This window comes from Myiozetetes cayanensis, unplaced genomic scaffold, assembly GCF_022539395.1.
Source record: "Myiozetetes cayanensis isolate MyiCay16 unplaced genomic scaffold, myiCay2020 scf2-11, whole genome shotgun sequence".
Lineage (NCBI taxonomy): Eukaryota > Metazoa > Chordata > Aves > Passeriformes > Tyrannidae > Myiozetetes > Myiozetetes cayanensis.
This window is the reverse complement of record NW_026087411.1, coordinates 88,536,861-88,560,572: the sequence shown is the minus strand read 5'-3', so window position 1 is coordinate 88,560,572 and position 23,712 is coordinate 88,536,861. Positions and strand designations below refer to the sequence as shown.

Below are 23,712 nucleotides of genomic sequence, written 5' to 3'. Positions count from 1 at the left end.
CCGAAGTGAGACTGACAGGCCTGTAGTTTCTGGGGTTCTGCTTCTTGCCTGTCTTGAAAATTGGGAAAATGTTCACCAGCATCCAGTCAGCTGGGACCTCTGAATTCCCAGGACCACTCAAAAATCATTGAGATAAGTTTTGTGATGACATCAGCCAGCTCTTTGAGGATTCTTGGATGAATCCCATCAGGTCCCATACAAGAGAAGACTGAGAGGGGATCTTGGTAATGCACATAAATATCTCAAAGGCAGGTGCCAAGGGGATAGTGCCAGACTTTTTTCAGTGGTGCCCAATCACAGGACAAGGATCAGTGGCCATAAACTAAAACACAAGAAGTTTCAGCTCTACATAGGGAAGAAGTTCTATATGTTGATGGTGGAAGAACACTGGAACAAGGTGCTCTGAGAAGTCCTGGTATCTCCTTCTCTGGAGGCATTCAAAACATCTAGGACCTCTAGGTGACCCTGTCCTGGCAGCAGCGGTTGGACTAGATGACCTCCAGATATCCCTTCCAACCATAACTATTCCACGATTCTGTGACAAAGAAGTTGTCAAATACAAGAAGCTGATAAAAATGTTTCTATCTTTACACTTGGGCTCAAAGAAAGTAGATGCAGTATCAGTCTCTTTTGTTCCTGTTCACACTGTAGTGGGGGACTGTAACAGGTACAACAAAAACAGGGAGAATAAAGGAATGATAAATGGTGGTAGGAAAAGATTTAAAACTACTATGAAGTCAAAATATGTGATACTATATGAATTTTTTTTTGTTTTGTACACATGTAAACAGTAGCATATAAATAGTCTATTTTTGTTTGGGAGAGCAAAGTCAGAAAATAAATGAGGATGTAATACCAATATTTTGTGGTCTGTAACATAACATTAAGAAAGAAAAGAAGCAACAGCATTGTTACAGGGTCAGTAAAGAGCATTTCTTTTTATAACAAAGACTCTACTTTTAATGACATTTCCCAGTATTGCAACAGATACCTTCAGCATTTTTATTTTTTTTTAGTAGTCAGATACCAATTGCATCTTCTCTTTAAGATTAATGAATCAAATGTTACAGGGGAAGACATTTTTTGTTAGGGGAGCACATTTTTAAAGCAGAAAATGAAAATAGCCATGCTATGAGCAAAAAATCCTGGCATAGATAGATGAAGATATTGCCAAAACTTATAAAAACCCTGAAAGCATGCACAGTGACTAAGCCTTATTGATTATTACAAATAAGCTTCGCTACTACTCACAGAGTCCTATATGTTTTTGGCAAGTTGTTCCTGTGAAAAATAAGATGTGGCAATATAATGGCATAGTATTAATCTACTGCTTCTGAAACTGTAAAAATGCAGCAGGATTTAAGCGTGCCACTACTGGAGCCAGAAGAAAGAATGAAGAATGTTGCTGTTCTGGAAAGGCTGAAAACTTATGATGCATTTTCATAGGTAACAGGAAATGTAGATAACTGCAGGGGTTGGTAAGGTCACATTTGAAACTTCATTTCAGCAACAAAGTAGTAGGCTTCCCCTGCACTGAGATAAGATGATTAACACCTCAAGTTGAAAGAGTTTGTACAGATGTCAAGTTTAAAACATTGATTTCCTTCCTCAGAGAGTTCTGAGTTTTTATTAGCATTCTTTGTGTCCAAGATTTTTTCTTTTTTCTTCTAAGAGACCTTCAGCTGGATTATGTATAATGCTGACGACTACTTTTCTTTATAATTGCTCATTTCATTTTGCTTTTCTAGATTTGTACTTCAAAAATATTTTCATTGTTCAGTTGCCCTATCATGCAACCTCACAAACCTGTCCTGCCTGTTAAGTGACACTTTATCTTGTCCCCCCTTCCATGTCTTAAATGTTATCAAATTTTTAGTGTACCTAACATGGACCTAAGGTTCCCTCCTTAATATACCTAAAACCCCAGGTATTTGTTGATTTAAAAATAAAACAAATCAGACTTGAATCAGACACATATTGAGCTAATATTTTGGAAAAAAAAGGTTCAGTTTTGACAAAATTTATTGTTACTCTTTATTTTAAATCTTTTGCCTCCCCAGCATCTCTGGATAAATTTTAGGCCCTGAAGCATCAGTAGCTGGATGATTCATGGGAATGTCTGGGTTTTAAATCTGGGCTGACATTCTTTCCTTTATTCTCAATTGCAGCCTAGTTAGTCTCCAGAAATGTCAAAAAATGGGAGACAGATTCTGATCATCTAGAAACGAATATTCTCAATTCCTCTCATAAGTCTCCCTGAATTCATCTTTAAAGGAAGAAATTTATGCAGCCTGATGGAATTCAAAGAGCAATGAATGAAGGGTCCCTTCATACTCAATTTTTTTAATGCATGAAAGTCCTTGATTTTCAGCACCTCTTCTGTGCATTAATATTTTTATGAGTGATTTAAAATGTCTTCATATCAAGAACAGAATTAATGTATTAGGAATTCCTGTAAAACTCCTATATAGTAATCTCCACGAGCAAAGAGGGTTGTGTACTGTTTCTACAATGCTCTTAGCTAGACATTCAATGAAGTACACATGTATTTAGTAGGAATACTTGTATCTTATGTGTTTTTTTCCTATTAAAATAACAACTCTATAATTTAAACCTCAAACCAACCCACAGTGATAAACCTTTTTCACTTTGCAACTGTGCAGCAAAGAAAACCCCAAAACCCAACCAAGAAAAAAATCCAGTAGCGTAATTCATGTTATATGAGAAAATATATGTGAAGAAACCGGTGTCCAACAAGGACTGGGCTTCTGCCATTAAACTCTAAAAGAAACTTCAAAGGCTTGTGGCTGAACTTCACCACATTGTACTTATTTTACTTATCTAAATTTTGATGGATTTATGTTCTTTATTTTACTGAAGTTCACCAGTTGCTGAAACAGATTGTACATGTGTATAAAAAGAAACTTTCATCTATGATTATTTCCATAAGATAGTATTAAGAATAATGCCATATGTTGGAAAACAGCTTTGGAAGTCAGGTGAATCTATAGTTTTCCACTTTGGTAGAAGCTAATAGGATCCTTGCCATTATTTTCTTAATTTTATTTCCCATATTTGCATATTTTCTATTGCATTCAATATGTAAATGTCTTTTATCAGTTATTTATAATACTGTGGTTTTATTTTGTCTTTTACAGGGTTAAAGAATCTATGAAGGAAAATTCTTGATAGAGGGAAATACAATTCACGTGGGAAATTATTTTCATTTGTGCAAGTTCTTGTCTAAAGTATGAATGTAACAGAAAATAGGAATCTGACAGTAATTTGAATATCTATTTGGGCAATGTCTCAACTCTCTACTCTGTTTGATCATGTATTTAATATTTTCGCTATTTACACTGAAACACAGGGAGACTCTCCATGCTCCCAAGATTTAGAACCTTTACAGAACTGATGTACACCCATGTAGAATGTAAGTATTGTGCTACTAGGAAGTTCACTTTCTGAATCCTGAATTTCCTGGGTAGCTAAAAATGCTAAATAGCCAAAATATTTTTGCTATATAATTACTTGTGTATTTTATTACCACAAATAATGATTACTAAAATGTAAAGAAACTACAATGGTGGGAAGAGAAACTGGCTTTTTATATCAAATAGGAGAAGATGACTTCCTGGGTGGAAGGGGGGGCTTGAAGCTTGAGGAGTCTCGATACAGTGACTCCTTAACATCTATATGATAAATTTTCCTCCTCTTTAAACAATAATAGTTTGAGATTTTAAGTGAATGCAAAGACCAGCATTCCATGAAGATCCATGAAAAGGAATGTCAGGCACTCTTCCTCAGAAGTAATGTGGGTTTTCATGCTTTGGGTCAGGAAACAGCAAAGCCATTTCCTCTGTAACCACATCATGTAAGTAGCCAGTGTCCTTCCAAAATGACCACTCACTCTGGGACATGACACTTTAATGAGGTTTCTAGAGAATCCTCATGTTCACTTCACTCTCTCAGTTGGCTGAGGATCCTGAGCGCAGTCTGGGATCAGACCAGCAGCTGCACACCTTGTATCCAGGGAAGAAAACCCCCCTCTGCTTTTAATCACATCTTTCTTGAAAAGAAAATGTCAAGATAGTAAAATATACTATTATCCTAACTCAGTAATACGGATGATTTCATTGGTAAGAAGCCCAACTAACTATTGTTTATTTTGTGCTATAAAAGCAAACACAATTACACAGTCCTCTATGCCTCTTTCTTACAGGTTGCATAATAAAGCTCAAAAACATTATTTAATACCTCACCTGCTTTATTACATAGTATCTCCTGTGGAAGAACTCAAATGAGTCAAGCTCAGAAAATAAGCATTGCCATATTGACAGGGGAGACACATCACATTTTTGCAGATGACTTGATTATCAGCAAATTAGCACCAACAGAACAAATGGCTGCAATTCAGGAGTTATTGAAACAAGGGTTTTCCAGAAAATGCCATAAATGGAGAATTAAAGTAAGGGAAAAAGTAAGTATTTTTCCCTTATGTGACAATTAATACCTTCAAACAAAGAATGACTTGAAGGAACTGGGAGATTAACAGCTTAAAAGGTAGCAAGCTTTAGAAACAATCAACTTTTATACTGGCATTTTCAAGCAGAAAATGAAGGGAAGAAATCTTGTTCCCTGCAAATTCTAAACTCGCCATTATTTCACTTTCTGTCACCTGTTCTTTCCCAAAGTAGTATTTGTTATAGAATTGTTACAAATCTCCTAAAGATTGCTATGACAAGAAAACTTTCATCTACATTAAAGAAATAGTGATTCAAAACGCTAATACTAGAAGTGACAAAATTTCACAGGTCTGCTCTACAAGATGAGGAGATGAAGAGTTTTCTATGGCTTTTATAAATTATTTTTTTCCCAGAAATGCTTATTCATGGAAGTCTTTATAACAAAAGGCTAGACCTATCTCATTTTTAATAAAATCCAAGTAAAAATAAAATTATAACCCCCACTTAAAACCAATACTTACTATTTTAAATGGCTCATGACTGCATGTGAATACAAGACAGAGAATGTACTAGTAAATTGACAACTATTTAAAACTTTTCTATCATTGCTATCACTCTCGAGAAGAAAAGAAAAAAAAAAAAAAGAAAAGACAACGCAGAAAGAATCGCGTCTCGTCTGTATCACCTGGGGAGTCTTTCTGCTGTGCCTTCTGCAACCGGACTTGTCTATCTCGCATTGGCCTTTTTAGCCATCAGTGTGCTTGTAGCAAGTGTGGGTAGAGCCCTTCTCAAATCTTCGTTCGCGAAGCCTAGCCATGATGATGATTGTTGCTAATTGTTTTCACCATAATCCCTCAAAACAACAAATGCCCAACAGACTCCATAATTTCAGAGAATAGACTTGTAAATATATATATTAAATCTCTGCTCAGTAAGAGAATCCTGTAACACCATATTATACCATATAGCTCTAAATTATCCATGATAGCAGTAGGCCTTATAGGTGTTCTGAAGCTGGCTGGTTGTGGGTAGATGGCAGTTGCAAACATAAATAACTATAGAGACTGGGACACAAGTTTTTAAGAGTTGGTTGGTGCTTTGAAGAGCTCTTTCTGCACGTCAACAGGCTCTTTCTTTCTTGTCATCTTCCCTCTAGGTGTAACTAAGGTGTGTCTTAAACTCTCATTTAATTACATTTTTAATCTGGTCTTAATAGTCATAGAAACTGTCACATCCCTTTGAAGTGTCATTAAGTCCTCTGGAGGTATTTGAGATGTAGGTTGTTTTTCAGTGATAAGCCATTAAATGACCAAACAAGTAACAGAATGGATGGATCCTAATTCAGGGTCTAATGTAGCAGAGTACCTGAATCCTTAACATCAAGCACATAAATCACACAGACTCCTTACACTCTTACGTTTAAATACACGTAAAGCTTACATGCTGCACTGAATCGGGGACATAATTTCTAAATTAGATGAAAATGTAATATTAATTTGTATGAAAGCTCACACTGACACTTGCTTTTGAAGCGGTAAATTTCTGCAAAACTGTTCAAGAGGGTGGAAGAAGGATTAGTCAAAAATTACTTCACCCCATCCTTGTAAATCCAGCTGCTCTTGCATCAAAATCCCACTTTCCTTTGATTTCAAAAATACTTCAGCAAATTAACCCACATTAAAATAAAACATAGTAACTGATAGAACAAGATGGTACTGGATTAGAGATATTTTAGACACTTTCAAAAACTTCTCCACAGTTTTGTGAACTATATGCTAAATCCTGGTGATTGTGCAGCTAATACAATTACTGAGAGACACAAGTTTTGCCTGATCTGATATCAAAGCCTGATCTGATATCAAAGTGTGGATATAAAGATTATATCCACAAGTGAAAGCACAAAGAAGAAAATTAGCTTGTATAATTCATTTTTGCATTGTTTACCAAAATAGTACTTCTGTTGAATTCTATTGAATGAAGTAAAATATATGGGAATGTTTAGCTATTTCCTGTGAAATTGCAACTAGTGTATCAAAGACAGCACACAAAGTTATTTAACTTCTGACTAAATCCTTGTTTGGTCTTAACTAGCCTACTGTGTTCTGGATTTTAAAAGTCATTCTCTAAAAAGAAAAATATTAAGTCTGAAGGGAAAACAATACTTTTTTGCAAAGCTAGCCCAAACACTAGAGAGTTCATGTGGAAGTTTTACACACATGAATACAATTTGTGGGACATCAATAAGTATCTCATCTGTTTAGATATTGGCTGAGGTTAATGACATGAAATTAATTACTGAAGTGTATATGTATCTCTAAACACTTTTTTTTTTTTTTCCTCACAAAGTCCTAAAAAGTATGAATCATTTTGAAGGAGGACAAAATGAGTGAAAGAACACTAGAACTCTGGAAAACCAGAGTTGGTGTAACAGCATCCTGGTTTTGATTTCTGGGCACCTCAAACTGAGACCAGAATGTGAAGATGAACGCACAACTGTCCTTCCTCACCCACAATTTTTTATGTCATTCCCACTTGCTCACTTTTCTTGTTGATGGATAGCATCACAAACTTGTTTTAAATCACACATTCACAGGATAAAGATTATTAAGAAGAGCAATAGATCTGCTGGAGGTGTGAGATTGTTCTAAATATGTCTGAAATCACAGGAATTGGACCAATTACATTTCTCTTCAAAGCCAAATATAACATCAGACATAAAGACCCCCCCAACTCGACTTGTCTGAGATGAATGATACTAGTAAATGACACAATGTTAGAAATCTTAAGTTAGGAACAATGTCTAGAAAAGCTGCTATAAAAGAAACATCTAATGTTCAGGGTGATATTATCAAGTATTACTCAACAAATCAGGAATTCAACAAGTGTGTCCCAAGGAACAAATGTAGCAAAGCCTCTAGGTGTGCCTGTTCCAACATAAATGCCTGTAACAGCCTTCCATTTTACTGCTGCTTTTACAGCTTTGTCAAAGGAGTTGACCTTTAAGTAATGTACAGAATATACACAGGCAACATATCAAATGAAACAGATTTCCTGTTTTTAACACATGACATTTAAATACTCTTTTTATTGAACAATTTATAAAACTTTTACAGAATACTAAAAATTTTGGAGACTTTTAAAATGTTAATGTTATAATTAACAGTCAGGGACCTGTCTTGCACAGGCAAGACAGTGATATTCCAAACCTATCATTATGAACATTTTAGTAATAGACAACCATCTGCTTTCAAGCTAATGGAGAAGCATTGCATTTTTTCCACTTATATAGGAATTTCGCAGTGAAGCAGATAAAATAGCTTAGCTGATAAAGAATGATACATTTCATGCTAAAGCTTATTTACACAGAAAGGAAAAAGAGAAAAGGATAGTACAGATTATACTATCTACCCTTCATTGTATTACTTATTTACAAAATACTTCCTTACTATTGTATGGCCCAGCAGTTACTACTAAGTAATGAAGTTTAATTTTACATGGGAAGCAGGTTTTCTATGCTGCATTTAAAAAAAGAGATTTTAAAACAAACCTTGTACTACCTTCTAAATTCCAAGTAACTTTGGTAATTATTAGTAAAAATAAACCAAAACAAAAAATAATGCTGTTGATAACACACCAGTGTTTCCAGACTTCTGCTGAGCAGGGTTCCCACAGCATCAGTACTGTCTCCCAACATTCCTCCCACCCCATTTGGAGGCTGGGGGTGGGCAAGATCATGGGAGGGGACACAACTAGACCAGCTGACACAAATTAACCGAAGGGATATTCCATACTATAGGACATCAGATCTAAAACCTTTCTTTTTTTCCCTTTGTTTATTTGCCTGTAAACTTTCACTTTTGTTTTAATAAACTGATAGCTGCAGTTTGAACTTTGCAAATGCACTGATTTGTATGAATACTTTTCTGTTTCCTTAGAAAAATGGAGGTAGACTTCCATATTTCAAAACTGTCATTTAGAGATATTTCAGAGGTATCTGATTGTTTAGAGTAAGTACACTGTGTATGGCTTGGCCATATAAACTGGCTTGACTCTCGTATATCCATAATGACAGCTGTGACTTGAACATTCTTCTTGTAAGGGCAGAACAACCTGCTGGAGTTTATTGGTCAAGGAACAACTGAATAGAAAAAAGAAAAATGCAATGTTGCATTTATAAAACACTATCAAGTTAAAACACTTGAGATAATGACATTCACTTGCTTTCACTCTAGAAGGTGGTCTTATAGACTGTTAGAAACATACAGCTGCTACTAAGAAACTAAGTGGTGTTTCTCACCCTGGAAACGAAACAAGCAAACGTACACATTCTAGTGAAGCCAAGATAATAGTCCCATGCTTTTAATTTGCTCTTTAGGTACTTGTAATTCTGTCATATTTTCACATATGATTTTTGAAGCAAGGTCACAGAAAGAGAGAGAAGGGGACCCCTTCATTTACACATGCAAGATAAATTTGAAAAATTTACTTGGAAACGTAGTTGGAAGTAAACTCATCCCACTGTATGAACTCAGCAGGCCTGCACTGGTTAATCTTCAAAAGATAAAATGGTTTAAAATGCTATTTTTGAATGAACAACTCAAAAGTAACTATTTCAGTAAATGAACCAGGAGGTACTTCCTCCTCTGTGGCACAAGGAGTAAGTACCCAGCCCAGATAATGATTCAAACACAGGTTATGTAAGTTTTCATTAGAAACACCAAACCATAGAAGACTCCTGGAGATTCACAGATCAACTAGAAGGTCAGAAGAAAGCAGCAATCAGACACTGGTGGAAGGAACCAGTGGAGTCCAGACAAAGTGTCACCCAGAGAGAGTGGTTGTGCACAGGTATTGATATGGCATATTACCACAGGATGTCTATCAAACTCCTATTCAAATTTAATATTGCTTATTTCTGGCATAACCCTTGGAAAAAGCAAAAACCTGCTCACATCCAAAATACCAGAGATGATGCCGATATAAAGAATGCCAAGTGCATTCTTTGGAACACAAAAGGGAATTCTGGCACATAAAAGGTATGTAAATAAATAAAACACTTTATTGAAACATTGAAAATACTTCATTGAATCACACACTGAATGGTAACTAAATCTGTTATGTTTGATGTAAACACACCTTTTTTGGTTTCATTACTTTATGTTGCAGTTTCCACAGCTGCAGTGTTTTGAAAGTAAGTGCAAAGAGTATGCCCAGAGACGAAATATGTAGAAGATACTCATAGAATTCAATGTAAAACACTGACAGTTTGAAAATACATGATTAAATTTATTTTAGACTTGGGAAAGGCTGAATGGTAAAACAGTCTCCGATATCTAAGCAACACATGACAATTTTTTTTTTTTTGAGCTGACAGTCAGTGATTGCTCTCACATATAGGGAGTGCAATGACCTATTTTTAGGCAATAATACAAGGTGATGTTAGCTCAGATATACTGGCAGTCTGGTAAGGGTATTTTTAACTCTCGTTGCTTTTACTTCATACCACGGGAAGTTCATTAGGAGGATGATATAATTATATAATCATAATCTAGACAATTTTTTTGTTCTTTTCCTGTACACCAGGAGTTCAATGCTATGAGAATTATCTATTGTAATTTATAACCCATGGTACCTTAAAAGCTAAAGCAGGTTTTGAAGCCAGCTATAGAATTTGTTCTAAAAAGAACATTCTGAAAAGCAGTAATGCAAAGCAATTACAATTGCAAAACAGAAATATTGATCAGTTTGTCTTATAGACTTGACTCTTTTTACAAAGAAACCAAAATTGTTCAAAGAATTACTTTTTATTCAAGTTCTAATTAAAATATGTTCATTTGACTAATCTGTACTTTATGAGCAGCAGTAGTAGAATAGAAGTACAAATGAGCTACAGAGTAAAAAAAGTCTTTTTGAACAAAGGACCAGGCATAGTGATGAATAAAACTCAATCCATAGAAATGCAAAACATATAATCTTTTGAGGAAATCTTCTCCTTGTTTTCATAAGTTAACTTTCTTCTGTTCCAGAAATACTACATTGAAAAACATGCATTAAAACTGTGCACAACAATTTGCACAAATAATGCATTATTTTTTTTCCTTAAGTCTGCAACTCTTGGAAGTGTGCCTGTAACTTACACTGTAAATAAGTACTATTAGAATTACCTCAATGAATCTTCTCCTCAGTTACCAACACTAACTGGGATGAAAAACAGAGAAACATGATGATCATTAGCTCTTCCCCTTTTCCACCTCCAAAGAAGCATACAACTTGCATTTCACAACTAATTGAGAAAAAATTAATCACAACTACCTTTTTCGCAGAATCGACCAGTGAAGTGCAGTGGGCAGTCACACTGAAATGAGGTGGCCCCAGTAGGCAGAGAGAGAGGATGGCAAGTTCCTCCATTGCGGCACAGTCCTTCCTGGCACACAGATGGCAATTCAGAGGAAACCTGAGAGGGTACAACAGGTTCAGGCAACTGAGGTACTTCAGAAGAAACCACAGGGAACACTGTTGAGAGATTTGTGGGCACAGGAATTCTGAAAGGAGAGACAACATATCAAAACAAAGGAAATCATGAGATCTAATTTTGCTGCTACACTTAAGCTTCAATTAATAACTCTATGTGGGATTTTTTTTAGAAATTCAGACTATAGTTAAGAAAATGTGAGTACATGAGGAGCTCCCAAATTAATTCCCCATCCTGAAATCTAGCAAAATCACAGTGAAAGTATTTTTTTCCTGTACGGGAGCAAGAAATACCTCCATGCATATGGCACTGTTTGTATGAGCTCTCATAATTCATTTTTGGTGGATATCAACAATGGATTGATAAATAAATACAGCCTTCACCTGTTTTTCAGCTCCTCTTATTACTGCTTTCTGTCTCTTCCAGAGAGCCAAACTGTGACTCACTAAAACCAAACAAATGTAAGGCTACCAATTTACCAAATAGAACAACTTATGTGCGTCACACAAATTACTATGATGAGGGTAAAGCAAAAGGAATCAAAAGTCACAAGAAGATTCATGACTACTTCGTAATTGTTTTCAGTTTAGAAAGTGTTCTCACTGCATTTTACGTAAGACATAACTGTTCTTTGATTTTCTGAAGTTCGAGAGGTTCATATTTTTTCCAGAGAGTAACTTTTAATTCTGTCCTGCTAAGGACTTGCAGATAAAAGGTTTGAAACTTAAAGAAAATAAGTGACTTCCTGGTTTTTTTCCCATTTACATGAATAGAATAAGAACATTTCCATTTATATGAATAAAATGAAAAGAAATTGCTGGTTTTATAGCAATACTTTTCTCCTAGGGGAAATAACTAACCTGATCTTCATACAGGTTATTCCATTTAGAGCAGTATTAAGAGTGCACTAACATGTGTATTATATTCTACCAGGCTAGCACAGTAAATAAAAAATGCCTAGTTACCTGCTACTGAGATTAGAACACTGATTAAAAAAAATTTAAACAAAAATATTAATTTTCTCCCCAGTCATAACCTAAATGTTATATAAAATCTGAACTAATAGTAGGTTTACATAAAGATTCAGCCATTTACAGGAGAAATTTATTGGGATCAATTAGTGGTATTTGAGGTTGATTTTTCTGTTACTCCTGGAAGAAAAATCAATAAAAACTACATGAAACTTGGGGAATAAACAGGGCATAGACTAAGCTTTTGCTACTAGCTATCAGAGAGATCATTTTCCTAATGACAGATAATCCTATACATGATCAAAGCATCAAAATTTGCTCCTCTGAACATGGTCACAGCTACTGTCAGGGCTAAAATGCTGAACAAGAGGGAGAGCTCTCTGACTGGCAGGTTGTGCATTCTTGTGTCCACTGGAAGCACTGACTTCCAGCTGTGAAAGTTTCACATCCCCTTTCTGATGGGAAACTACTGTTTTTTTCTTAAGTAGAATCACAGCAGTGTGCTTTAAATGAAATTTTATGAGGGCAAGTAATGCAGCCTTGCTTCATTTTTTGGTTGACATTCTAATCCACAGAGAAGAAAGAAAGGAAAGCTCCTTGGTAGGCTGATTTCTCCCTGGTTCATTTGCTAATTTTTCACAGGATGTCAGCCTTTGCAGTGCTGTTCTGGATGCTTTGCTTCTCGATGGTGCCTGACTGTGTACGTGCCAGCACTGCTTCCAGGCGCCCTGCAGCTTGCTGCCTTACCACAAAAGCAGGACGAGTTTGCTGGGGCTGGTTAGCTGGGCAAACATCTGCAGCTGCGCTCACAAGCCATTCAAGCTGCTGCTGTGAATAAGCAATGACCTCAGCTCAATGAATTTTAACTAAAACACTATTTGAATAAAGAGCTGGGAAGTGTTTAAAGTAAAATAGTAATTGAGGTGTTAAAAGTTTTGACAAAGTGTAACAAAAATATATCAAGCAAAACTTTATTCACTGTTACTACACAAGGCCACAATTTTATGATTGTGGAGTTTTGTTTGGTTTGTTGTTTTGTTTTTTTTTTCAATTTCCTAGCCTGTCACTGCCTCTCAGGTCAATAATGCACACAAATATATTCTAACTTGCTTCAAGCAACAGCACATCATTTTTCCTCTTAAAATGATCTCAAAAACTTGAGTTTTAAAGGCCTGCAAGCTTGTGTTTCGTAGCTATGTGCATGTAAGCTTGAAATGCTTGTCTAAACATAGACGTTAGTGCAATTTAAAGTCTTGTTTATTTTATATGACATTGCTTGCCACTCAAGCAGATGTATGATGAACTGAATGGCAGGAATCATCACTTAGGGATCACACTCAGTGCTATGTTGTTAAACCTAAAGCACACATACCCAAACCAACTGTGCTTCTCACTGCCTTACACTCTCGTCTATGAAATAAGAGCCTCAAACTATAAGGTTAGCACTGCAGCTTAAAAAGTTAACAAACCATCTGGATGCCCCAGCTGTGCACTGGCCTGGCAATGAGGGACTCAGCCTTGATGGGGACTCAGCTGGGTGACGCTGGTTTAACCCCTGCACTGGCACCAGTCACTAGGGCCAAGACAGCTGTTCTGCCCAGAGAAAGGAAGACTCTGGTGAATCTTGTCCATTTGCATAAATACCTGAGTGGGGAGGGAAATGAAAAAGATGGAACCAGACTCTTCTTGCTGGTGACCAGTGAAAGGACATGGAGCAATAAGGATGTGGTAATGGACACAAACTAAAATGCAAGGAATTCCACCTAAACATAAGAAAACAGGTTTTTTTTCCCCAGAGATATCTATCTGTATAATGGACTTCAAACTGAAATGGACTTCAAAGACAGACGACTTGTTGCTCAAGTAATTCATTATCAGGCTGATGGTAGCTGTTTCTACAGAAGCACTCTGACATTTCCCATGAAGCAGGCTGATGAGACATGCAGTGGTAAGGGAGTCCCAGTGATATGATAACATCTCCACTGCCTATATCTTCTGGTACTTATGCACTTAACATTTTATTACTGGAGTAATGGATTTAGCCTTATCTGATATGAGTGTGATAAGGAAGTTTGTATTTTTAACTTGTCAATAAAGTAGTTGGTGCTGGAAATCAACAGCTTTTATTTGCAATTTTCTTCGATGGAAAAGTGTGCATATGCCATTTTTCTTAGGTTGTGACAGAATATTATTTTAAGCAAATATTTTAGAATTTGCCAAAGGTAAGTTTTTTCAAAAGCATTAGTGGTAGAATATAATTTCAAACCTTATGAATTTGAAAACAACTGCACTTCATGACAAAGTGGGCTTAAACAGGAATAAAAACCTAGTACCTTGCATGCAATTTGGCAAGAATGAATAAAGCCTTTTACAGTCTGTTTATTTCACTGTTCACAAACATGTCAAGCAGAGTACTTTAAATAGCATCTCACTGATTTCAATGAATCCACAGAGCAGTATATCTGTGCACTTTTCCTCCTAGAGAAACCATTTACATCATTTGACACAGTAACTGTGAAAACAATTTAAGAGATTACCAGATTTGGATTATTTATATTCAGCAGTTTATATGTGAATCTGATTTCCTCATTAGTCTTCTGTTTGATTTGGAAGAATCAGGGGTCTGTTTTCCTAATAGAGATGACGTACGCTTAGGCATATCTCTTAAAAAAAATTCAGTCCTCAATGTATGTTCCAGACTGTGAGCCCAACTTTTCCCTCCTACTAGACACAACATTTGGTATCAGAACTCAGTGATACTGTAGTTGCAGCTTTTCATTTAAAAATTCACAATTGGTATAGCATTATCATTTGCCACTGCTTTTCACACACAGCATCTCATTTAATGGTGCAAACTCTTAGCAGTGTAAATAATATATTGGATCTACAATACAGCTGAGGATGTGAGAATACAATTAACAGCTATAATGAAGTTTATGAAAGCTCTGTTTACAAACACAAAGAAATAATTATAAGTTCCAGGATGTATAGCAGTGGGAAGAAATGTCAGTTATGGAAAGACAGGTGAAAGGGGAAAGAGGAAAAGAAAATACTTGTACTAAGAGACATATTTCTGTTTGCTTTGAAGTACATAGATTCCATAAACTTTGCAAGGGATAAATAAATTAATATGACACAGAATTTGCAAGAAAAATAATTTATGTTGAAAGTTTAATAGGAAAAACTTTCTAAACAAGACAATTAAGTGAGTTCCTTAGATAAAATATCCTCAGTCCCTAGGTTTAGGACATGACTAACAACAGTTTCACTAAAACTGAAGAACTGAATTTCTGTACCAAATCCCATCATATTTTTACTTGGTTTGCTTGGAGAAATAAGTAAGTATTGAATATTTGACTTCTTCACACTGATCTTTACTTAGGCGTGGTTTTGCTGTTTCATAGACTTTCCCATCCTCCTTTTTAAGGCCACCTTGACCTTCTGTCATCCAATCATTAAACTCAAAAAAAGGAAAGCAGTCAAACTACTGAACATGGAATGAACTAATGTGCAAATCTTAGTTACAAAATCTCAAATCTGTCTGAACTTCAGCTTTCTCTTTACATTTAGTTAATAATTACAGTTAGAAAACCTCTTCCTAGTTTCATCTTAGCTGCTGTTTATAAAAAGAGCACTTGAAAGGCCTGAGTATTGCATTTTTTGTTGATTTATGCAACTACTTTTGTTTCTTAAAACTAGTGGTTTTGAAAGGGAAAAATACTTTTATTTCCTGATTCCCTCCTTGAGGATTCTTTCAGCAGATGAAAATGTAATTTTTTTTTTTTCTTTTTTACATAACACTGTACTCGTCCTTCTGAAAAGACTCTGCAAGATTAGAAAATAATCATTCTGCCCCAGTCCTAAATGGCTGAGTAAATTGTACTGGGTACATTGAGTTTCTGTAACAGAGGTGCTAAGACAGTTATCTCAAAAATCACAATTCCAGAATGGATTCACTCTTGTTCACCAAAGATTCTATCTAGCTTCAAGGAGTAAAGAGATTCTTCCACCTCACTGATGCCATCCATAATTTTGACTTCAAAATGCATGATCTACTTATGCAATATTATTGTGCAACATTTCCGTGAGAGATAAAGGAGAATCACTTCTAGATACTGAATATGCAGTTGGTTTCCTAAGCAATAATTCATTCAGACAAGACTTCTACACTGTAGCTTTTGGGACTGTAGTAGCCAAACCTTTGGTCTTTGCCCACAATGGATATTCTCGAGATGGCTAGTGCCCTGCTGTGACAAAAAAAAACCAAAAAAAAACCCCAAAAAAACCCCAACCTCCCCCCAAAAAATTCACCAAACAAACAAACAAAAACCCAAAAACCAAACAAACAAACACCAACCAACCAAACAAACAAAAAACAAACCACAAAACCAAAACACCAAAACTGAAATATTTTTTGAAAAAGTGCAAATCTGTGGTCAGGTAAATATTCTAACCCAAGGAATGGGGAACTGTATGTGAACACTCCTCCTTTCTCCATTCTATCTAACAAATGCTTATTCCATGCAGGACAGAACAGAAAAATGGACTGGTTTGGGGAGTTCTTGCAACAGTTGTGGAAGCAGACTGGCATGTTTATAATTCCACCAAGCTGAAGTCAAGAATCTGGTAAATAAAAGAGTGCTCTTACTGATCTGAAGAATAAAAACAGAGAGAAGGTATGTATCACCAGTGAACGTGTCTTCCACAGTCTCATCTCAATTTCTTCTGGTAATGCTTTGGAGATTATGCCCTCTGGGAGATACATTTATGAAATAGAGGCATTCTTAGACCATAACAAGAGTGAAGGGGACTCTCAAGAGAATCAAGGCGGAATTTCAAGGCTGGAATTTCAATGCATCTTGATTATATTACAGATAAAATACAATTTTGAGAGTAAATGCTTTGCTTTTAGATGTCTCACATAAGAACCGTTTAGACATTAAAATAATTTTTACAGACAGATTACCTTATTTCTTTTAGCATTAGTTTTCCATGTGATGAAAATAGTTATTGCCTACTTAATCGAAGTAGGGGAGGCCTACATTGGTGCTGTGAAGAATTAATTTTCTTCACAGTAGCAACCACAGCCTCACTGAATATGATGAGTTGGAAGGGACCCACAAGGATCATCAAATTCACCTCCTGGCCCTGTATAGGATCATCCCCAAGAGTCACAACATGTGCCTGAGTGTATCGTTCAAACACCTCTTGAATTCTATCAGGTTTAGTGTTGTGACCACTTCCCTGGGGAGCCTGTTCCAGTGCCCAACCACCCTCTGGTTGAAGAATCTTCTTCTAATATCCAACTGAAACCTCCCCTGACACAAATCCATATCATTCCCTTGGGTCCTGTCACTGGTCACCATACAGAAGAGATCAGTGCCTGCCCCACCTCTTCCCCTCACAAGGAAGTTGTAGATTGCAACAAAGTCTCTCCTCAGTCTCCTCTTCTCCAGGATGAACAGACCAAGTGACCTCAGCTGCTCCTCATATGTCTTCTCCTCAAGGCCCTTCACCATATTCACTGCCACATTTTGGACACTCTCTAAGAGCTTAATATCTTTCTTATATTGTAGCACGCAAAACTGCACGTGATAATCAAGGTGAGGCTGCACCAGTCAGAGCAGAGTGGGACAATCACCTCCCGTGATCAGCTGATAATGCTTTGCCTGGTGCACCCCAGGACTACCAGGGAACTGCTGACATATTCAACTTGCAATTGACAGGACCCCCTTGTCCCTTTCCATGGCGCTGCTTTCCAGCATCTCATTCCCCAGTCTGTAAATACATCCAGAGTTGCCCCATCCCAGGTGCAGAATCCAGCACTTTCCCTCACTGAACTTCATATGGTTAGTGATTGCTGTAATTTGTTGAGGTCTCTCTGCAGGACCTCCCTGCCTTTAAGGGAGTCAACAGCTCCTCCCAGTCCTGTGTCATCTGCAAACTCACTTAGTATCCCTTCCAGTCCTATGTCCAAGTCATTTATGAAGATGTTGAAGAGCACAGGGCCTAAGACGGAGCCCTGTGGAACCCCACTAGTGACAGGTCAGTAGTCTGATGTTACCACATTCACTATTACCCTCTGTGCTCTGATCATGAGCCAATTGCTCACCCACCACATCATGTGTTTATCCAACTGTGTGCTGTCTGCTTTGTCTGGAAGGATCCTATGAGATCCAAGAAGATTACATCAAGTGGCAATTATATCTCGATCAACTAGATGGGTTATCTTGTCATCAAAGGAAATTGTGTTTGATAAGCAGGACTTTCCTCTTATGAAGCCGTGCTGGTTATGACCGATGACTGTGTTGTCTTTGAGGTGTTTTCCAATACTTCCCAGAATAATCTTCTCCGTAACTTTACCAGGCACCAAAGTGAGACTGACAGGCCTGTAGTTTCTGGGGTTCTGCTTCTTGCCTGTCTTGAAAACTGGGACAATGTTCACCAGCATCTAGTCAGCTGGGACCTCTGTGAATTCCCAGGACCACTCAAAAATCATTGAGATAAGTTTTGTGATGACATCAGCCAGATCTTTGAGGATTCTTGGATGAATTGCATCAGGTCCCATAGCAGACATGACGCAGCCCTGCTTTTCTGGAGATGATTGAACACCCACGTGCCCATGGGAAGTGGTGAATGAGTTCCTTGTTTTGTTTTGCATGTGTGTGTGGCTTTAGCTTTACTTATTAAATTGTCTTTATCTCCATCCACAATTTTTCTCACTTATATCCTTCTGATTCTCTCCCCCATTCCACAAGGGAGGACTGAGCCAGCAGCTGAATGGGGGTTAGTTACCTGCTGGGCTTAAACCATGATACTTTCTAAATATTAATGAAGATTGTCAGATAGAAAATATATTGCTATTCAAAGACTGTTACTGGAGAGGAATGAGAATATCAAAAGGCATTCTGTATCTATAGAAATTACTGTAAAAGCTGTCCTGCAAGCAAGGTGAGAGGGTTATGTAGAAATTATTAGTGCAGAAAGAGTTAAAAATGCAGAGTACTGTTATGTATCATCTACTCTTTCTTCCAGACTTAATTTCTAATTATATCTTAATGCTAGAGAATGGTTGGCATGCATAAACACAAACATCATTTATTCATCAGTAATTTGGCATTTAATTAAAATATTACTTCATTCTCATTGAGAGCATAAGAAAGAACATTATAAATATGACAGTTCAAAAATCCCTATATTAACTGATAGAATAAAGAATACACTACTGAAAACATTCTAAATACGATTTTACAAGGTAAAAGATAAGGAACTAAAATAATAGGCCTCATGTAAAATATTTTAGGAGGAAGAAATTATTTTATAGTCAATAAAGTGCATGACACCAATGAGAGAGTAAGTAAAAACCCATAGTCAAAGTGGATATTGGGTTTTACTTTAGAACCAAGGAGATTACCTTCTTGTTTATCTCATGCACTCCCACATGTCTTCACCCATGCCCTGTTATGTCCTTAGGTTTCCATTCTCCTTCCTAGCAGGGAGATTGCCACTGGTCTGGGAAGCTTGAGTGAAAAGTAATGTTGATTCACACTGAGCTGCTGTTTGTAGGAACTGGTCTTGACTTCTACCAGCCACAATCCCTGTGCATATCGTAGTATTCATCTCCATGCATGTCTCTCTTATCATCAGTACCTTCCCCACTTCTAGGATCTTTCTACCAGCCAGGATGTTTACCTCTCTCTTTCCTGACCCCCTTCTTTTGTCCAACACCATATCTTCTTTTCAGGAACTCCTATTTTTCAGCACTCATTTTGCTCTCCAGAATACCCAGCTCCCATTTTTCCCAATAAAAGTAAAATAATGGAATCATAGTCACAGAATAATTATTGTTGGAAAAGACCTCCAAGGTCTTTGACTCCAACTTTTGACTGAATAACACGTCAACTAAACAATAACACTAAGTACCACATCCAGTTGTTTCTCAAACACTTCGAGAGATGGTGATTTCACCGCTTTCTTGGGCAGCCCATTCCAACACTTAATAACCCTTTAAATGAAGAAATTCTTCTTTATGACCAACCTGAACCTCCCTTGGCAAAGCCTGAGGCCATTTCTTCTTGTCCTGTTGCTAGTTCCCTGGGAGAAGAGGACAACACCCACCTAGCTAAAACATCCTTTCATGTAATTGTAGACAGTGAAAGGGTCCCCCTTGAGCTTCCTTTTCTCCAGACTAAACAACCCCAGCTCCTTCATTTTCTCCTCATATGACTTACTCTCCAGCCCTGTTGCCCTTCTCTGGGCTTGTTCCAGCACCTCAAAGTCTTTCTTGCAGTGAGGGGCCCAGAACTGGACACTGCTCACAAGTACAGACAATACCTTTCCTGATCTTGCTGGTCACAGTTTCTGATACAGGTGAGGATGCCACTGGCCTTCTTGGCCACCTGGGCACACTGCTGGCTCATGTTGAGCTGCTGTCGACCAGCACCCCCAGGTACTTTTCCACTGGGCAACTTTCCAGACATTTTGCCCCAGTCCTGTAGCACTGCCCAGGGTTGTTGTGACTCACGTGTACTTGGCCTTGCTGAACCTCATGCCCTTGGCTTCAGCCCATGAATCTAACCTGTCCAGATTCCTCTGCAGAGCCCTCCTACCCTCCAGCAGATCAGCGTTCTCACTCAATCTGATGTTGTTTGCAAACTGACTTAGGATGTGCTCAATCCCCTCATTCAGATCATAGAAAAAGATATTAAACAGGATTGGCCCCAATACTCACTGGGGAACCCCATTAATGACCGACCACCAACTGGATATGGCACCATTCACCACCATGCTTTGGGCCCAACCACCCAGCCAGTTTTTAACTCCATGAAGAGTGCACCTGTCCAAGCTGTGGGCTGCCAACTTTTCAGGGATTGCCATGGAAGATAGCATTAAAGACAAAGGCTTTACTGAACTCCAGGTAAACAACATCCACAGCCTTTCCCTCATCCACTAGGTGAGTCACCTGCTCATAAAAGGAGATCAGGTTGGTCAAGCAGGACATGCCTTTCCTAAACCCTGCTGACTGGGTCTGATTCCCTGGTTGTCCTGTATGTGTTGTATGATCGCACTCAAGATGATCTGTTCCCTAACTTTTCCCAGTACCAAGGTCAGACTGACAAGCCTGTAGATCCCTGCATCTTGCTTCTGGCCCTTCTTGTAGATGGGTCTTGCATTGGCAAACCTTCAGTTACCTGGGATCTCCCCATATAACCAGGGCTGATGGTAAATGAAGGCCAGTGGCTTGGTGAGCTCTTCTGCCAGTTCCTCAGTACCCTCATGTGAATCCCATCTTGCCCCATAAACTTGTGAGTCATTTAAGTGGCACAACAGGTCACTGATTACTTCCTCCTGAATTACATTCTGCTGGATTGCTTCCTCTGGATTACATTATATTCTGCTCTCTGTCCCTGTCTACCAGCTCAGGCGTCCAGTTGCCCTGGGGGTAACTGGTCTTTCTGTTAAAGACTGAGGTAAAGAAGGCATTAATTACTTCAGCTATTTCCTCATTTTTTATGTCAGTGTTCTCCTCTGCATCCAGTAAAGGATGAAGATTTTCCTTGGCCTTCCTTTTTCTTTTAATCATAGAATCATAGAATCAACTGGGTTGGAAAGGACCACTGAGATCATCAAGTCCAAACCTTTTGATCCACTACCACCACAGTTACTAGACTATGGCACTAAATGCCACATTCTATCTCATCTTAAAAACCTCCAGGGATGGAGAATCCAACACTTCCCTGGGCAGCCCATTCCAGTGCCTGCTTACCCTCTCTGTAAAGAATTTCTTCCTAATATCCAACCTAAACCTCCCCTGGCAGAGCTTCAGACCATGCCCTCTTGTCTCTGTAATGCATCTATAAAAACATTTCTTATTATCTTTCACAGCAGCGGCCAGATTGAGTTCTAGCTGAACTTTTACCTCTCTAATTTTCTCTCTACATGACCTAATAATATCCTTCGACTCTTCTTGAGTTGCCTGCATCTTCTTCCAAAGGTCTTAAATGCTGTTTTTTCTCCTGAGGTCATGCAAAAGCACTCTGTTCAATCAGGCTGATCTTCTTCCTTGCCTTGTCATCTTTTGGCACATAGGGAAAGTCTCCTCTTGTAACTTCAGATTGTCTTTTAAAAGTACATCCAGCCTTCCTGGACCCTTGTGTTATAAGGACTGTTTCCCAAGGGACACTCTGAAGCAGTGTCCTGAACAGGCCAAAGTCTACCCTCTGTAAGTTCAAGGTAGAGGTTTTCTTGACCCCATTCCTTAAATTACTGAGAATTGAAAACTCTATCATTTTATGGCTGCTGTGCTGCAGATGGTCTCTAACCAACAAGAGTCTTTCTGTGCAGAAACACAGTGTGAGATCAGCCTCCTAAATGGTGTATTTATCTCATATCTTTTCTTAACTGGAGGCTTCAGGATGTGCTACTGTTATTTGGTCCAGACATTACCAAAATTCACAAACACTCATATTGATTGCAGCTATCAAGGAGGAGACTTCTGCTTGAGGATTAAAAAGCTCAATTTTGGATATCTGTGTGTGTGTCCTGTTATCTGTTGCCTCCCATTGTTTACAATTTAATAATTTTTTTCCCCTACAGCAATATCATATTTTAGAGTGTCCCAGTGTAAGATGATATGTGAATTTTCCTTCTTGTAATGACTGTAAGGGTCTGCTAAACAATGTTGTGGTATCTTACTAATTGGATTTTCCTAAAAGAAGATTGTTAGATGCTGGAGTAGGGAATATTTATCTTTCATACAATTGGAAAACTATTTGAATTCTGGTCCAAATGTGTTTCTGTAATGAACACTCACTTTACTTGAGAGCGAACAAATACTGAAACAATGCAATTGATATCAGCAACAAGAACCATCAATAACAAAGTAATTAAGAAATTCAGTACTTATGACCTCCTGTGCAATTCCTTTTCAATTCCTAATTCTCCAAGGCATCAAAATGCAACCCCAAGTAGTCTTTTTCCTCCTAAATATTTGAAGAAATTTCATCTGCAAATAAAACTCATGGACAGAACTCACTTTGTCAAACATTATCTGCCTAAGAGCTTCAAAACCTGCCTGAGATGATCACCTTGGTTCCCCATGTAGCTGTTCTATATGGGGAAAGAGACATCTCCAGTTCATCCCATTCTAAGAAAAGTAACCACCTTTTTCCACTGGCTAGAGATGAAGTTGAACAAAATAACTGCAATGAGTGAGGACAAATTCCTGCTTCTACTCACTATGTCACACTTAAAATCATGCATGTTTTGATTATATAATGGAAAAACATCCCAAGCAATTGTTGCATATTCAAAACATTTCCTAAAAGCAATTCCTAGGAATCACATACCTTATGTCTGACCAGTTTGTCGGTGTCCTGTAAAGGGGACCCTTCACCAAGTAGATTCAGAGGATTGGAGGGAGACTTGACTGCTCTTTTCGGGGGGGCTGAGACAACAGCATAAGGGAGACCACTCAGTGGGCCTTTCCAACATGTTATCTGCCACTGGCAACTGTTATCATCTGTAAAGGACTCTCTCTACCAGTTTACGGAATAACACTCTTTATTAATACAAATTGTGACAGGTTAATAAAGGTCGAGGTCGTTGGTGATAGTGTCTGACTGCAAAAACATGTTTAAAGCAATTGAATAATACTACAGAGCAAGTACAAACACAAGCTCTAATAGAAACAAAATCTACTAATATACTACAGAGCAAGCACAAGCTCTAATCCTATGCATTTAGCACGCATTTGTTTCTTACCCCACAGGTGTCCCTGTAGTGGGGGAGAAAGACAGATTCA

General features: G+C 37.7%; 1 protein-coding gene across 1 annotated transcript in view; it reads right to left on the bottom strand.

The window, feature by feature from the left end:
- Nucleotides 1-23,712, bottom strand: part of LOC126640159 (protein eyes shut homolog) — a 673,551-nt gene that overhangs the window by 194,230 nt on the left and 455,609 nt on the right. The window contains exon 27 of the mRNA XM_050315721.1: nt 10,779-11,008. Coding sequence (XP_050171678.1) covers nt 10,779-11,008 — 230 coding nt within the window. The remainder of the gene's footprint in view (nt 1-10,778; nt 11,009-23,712) is intronic.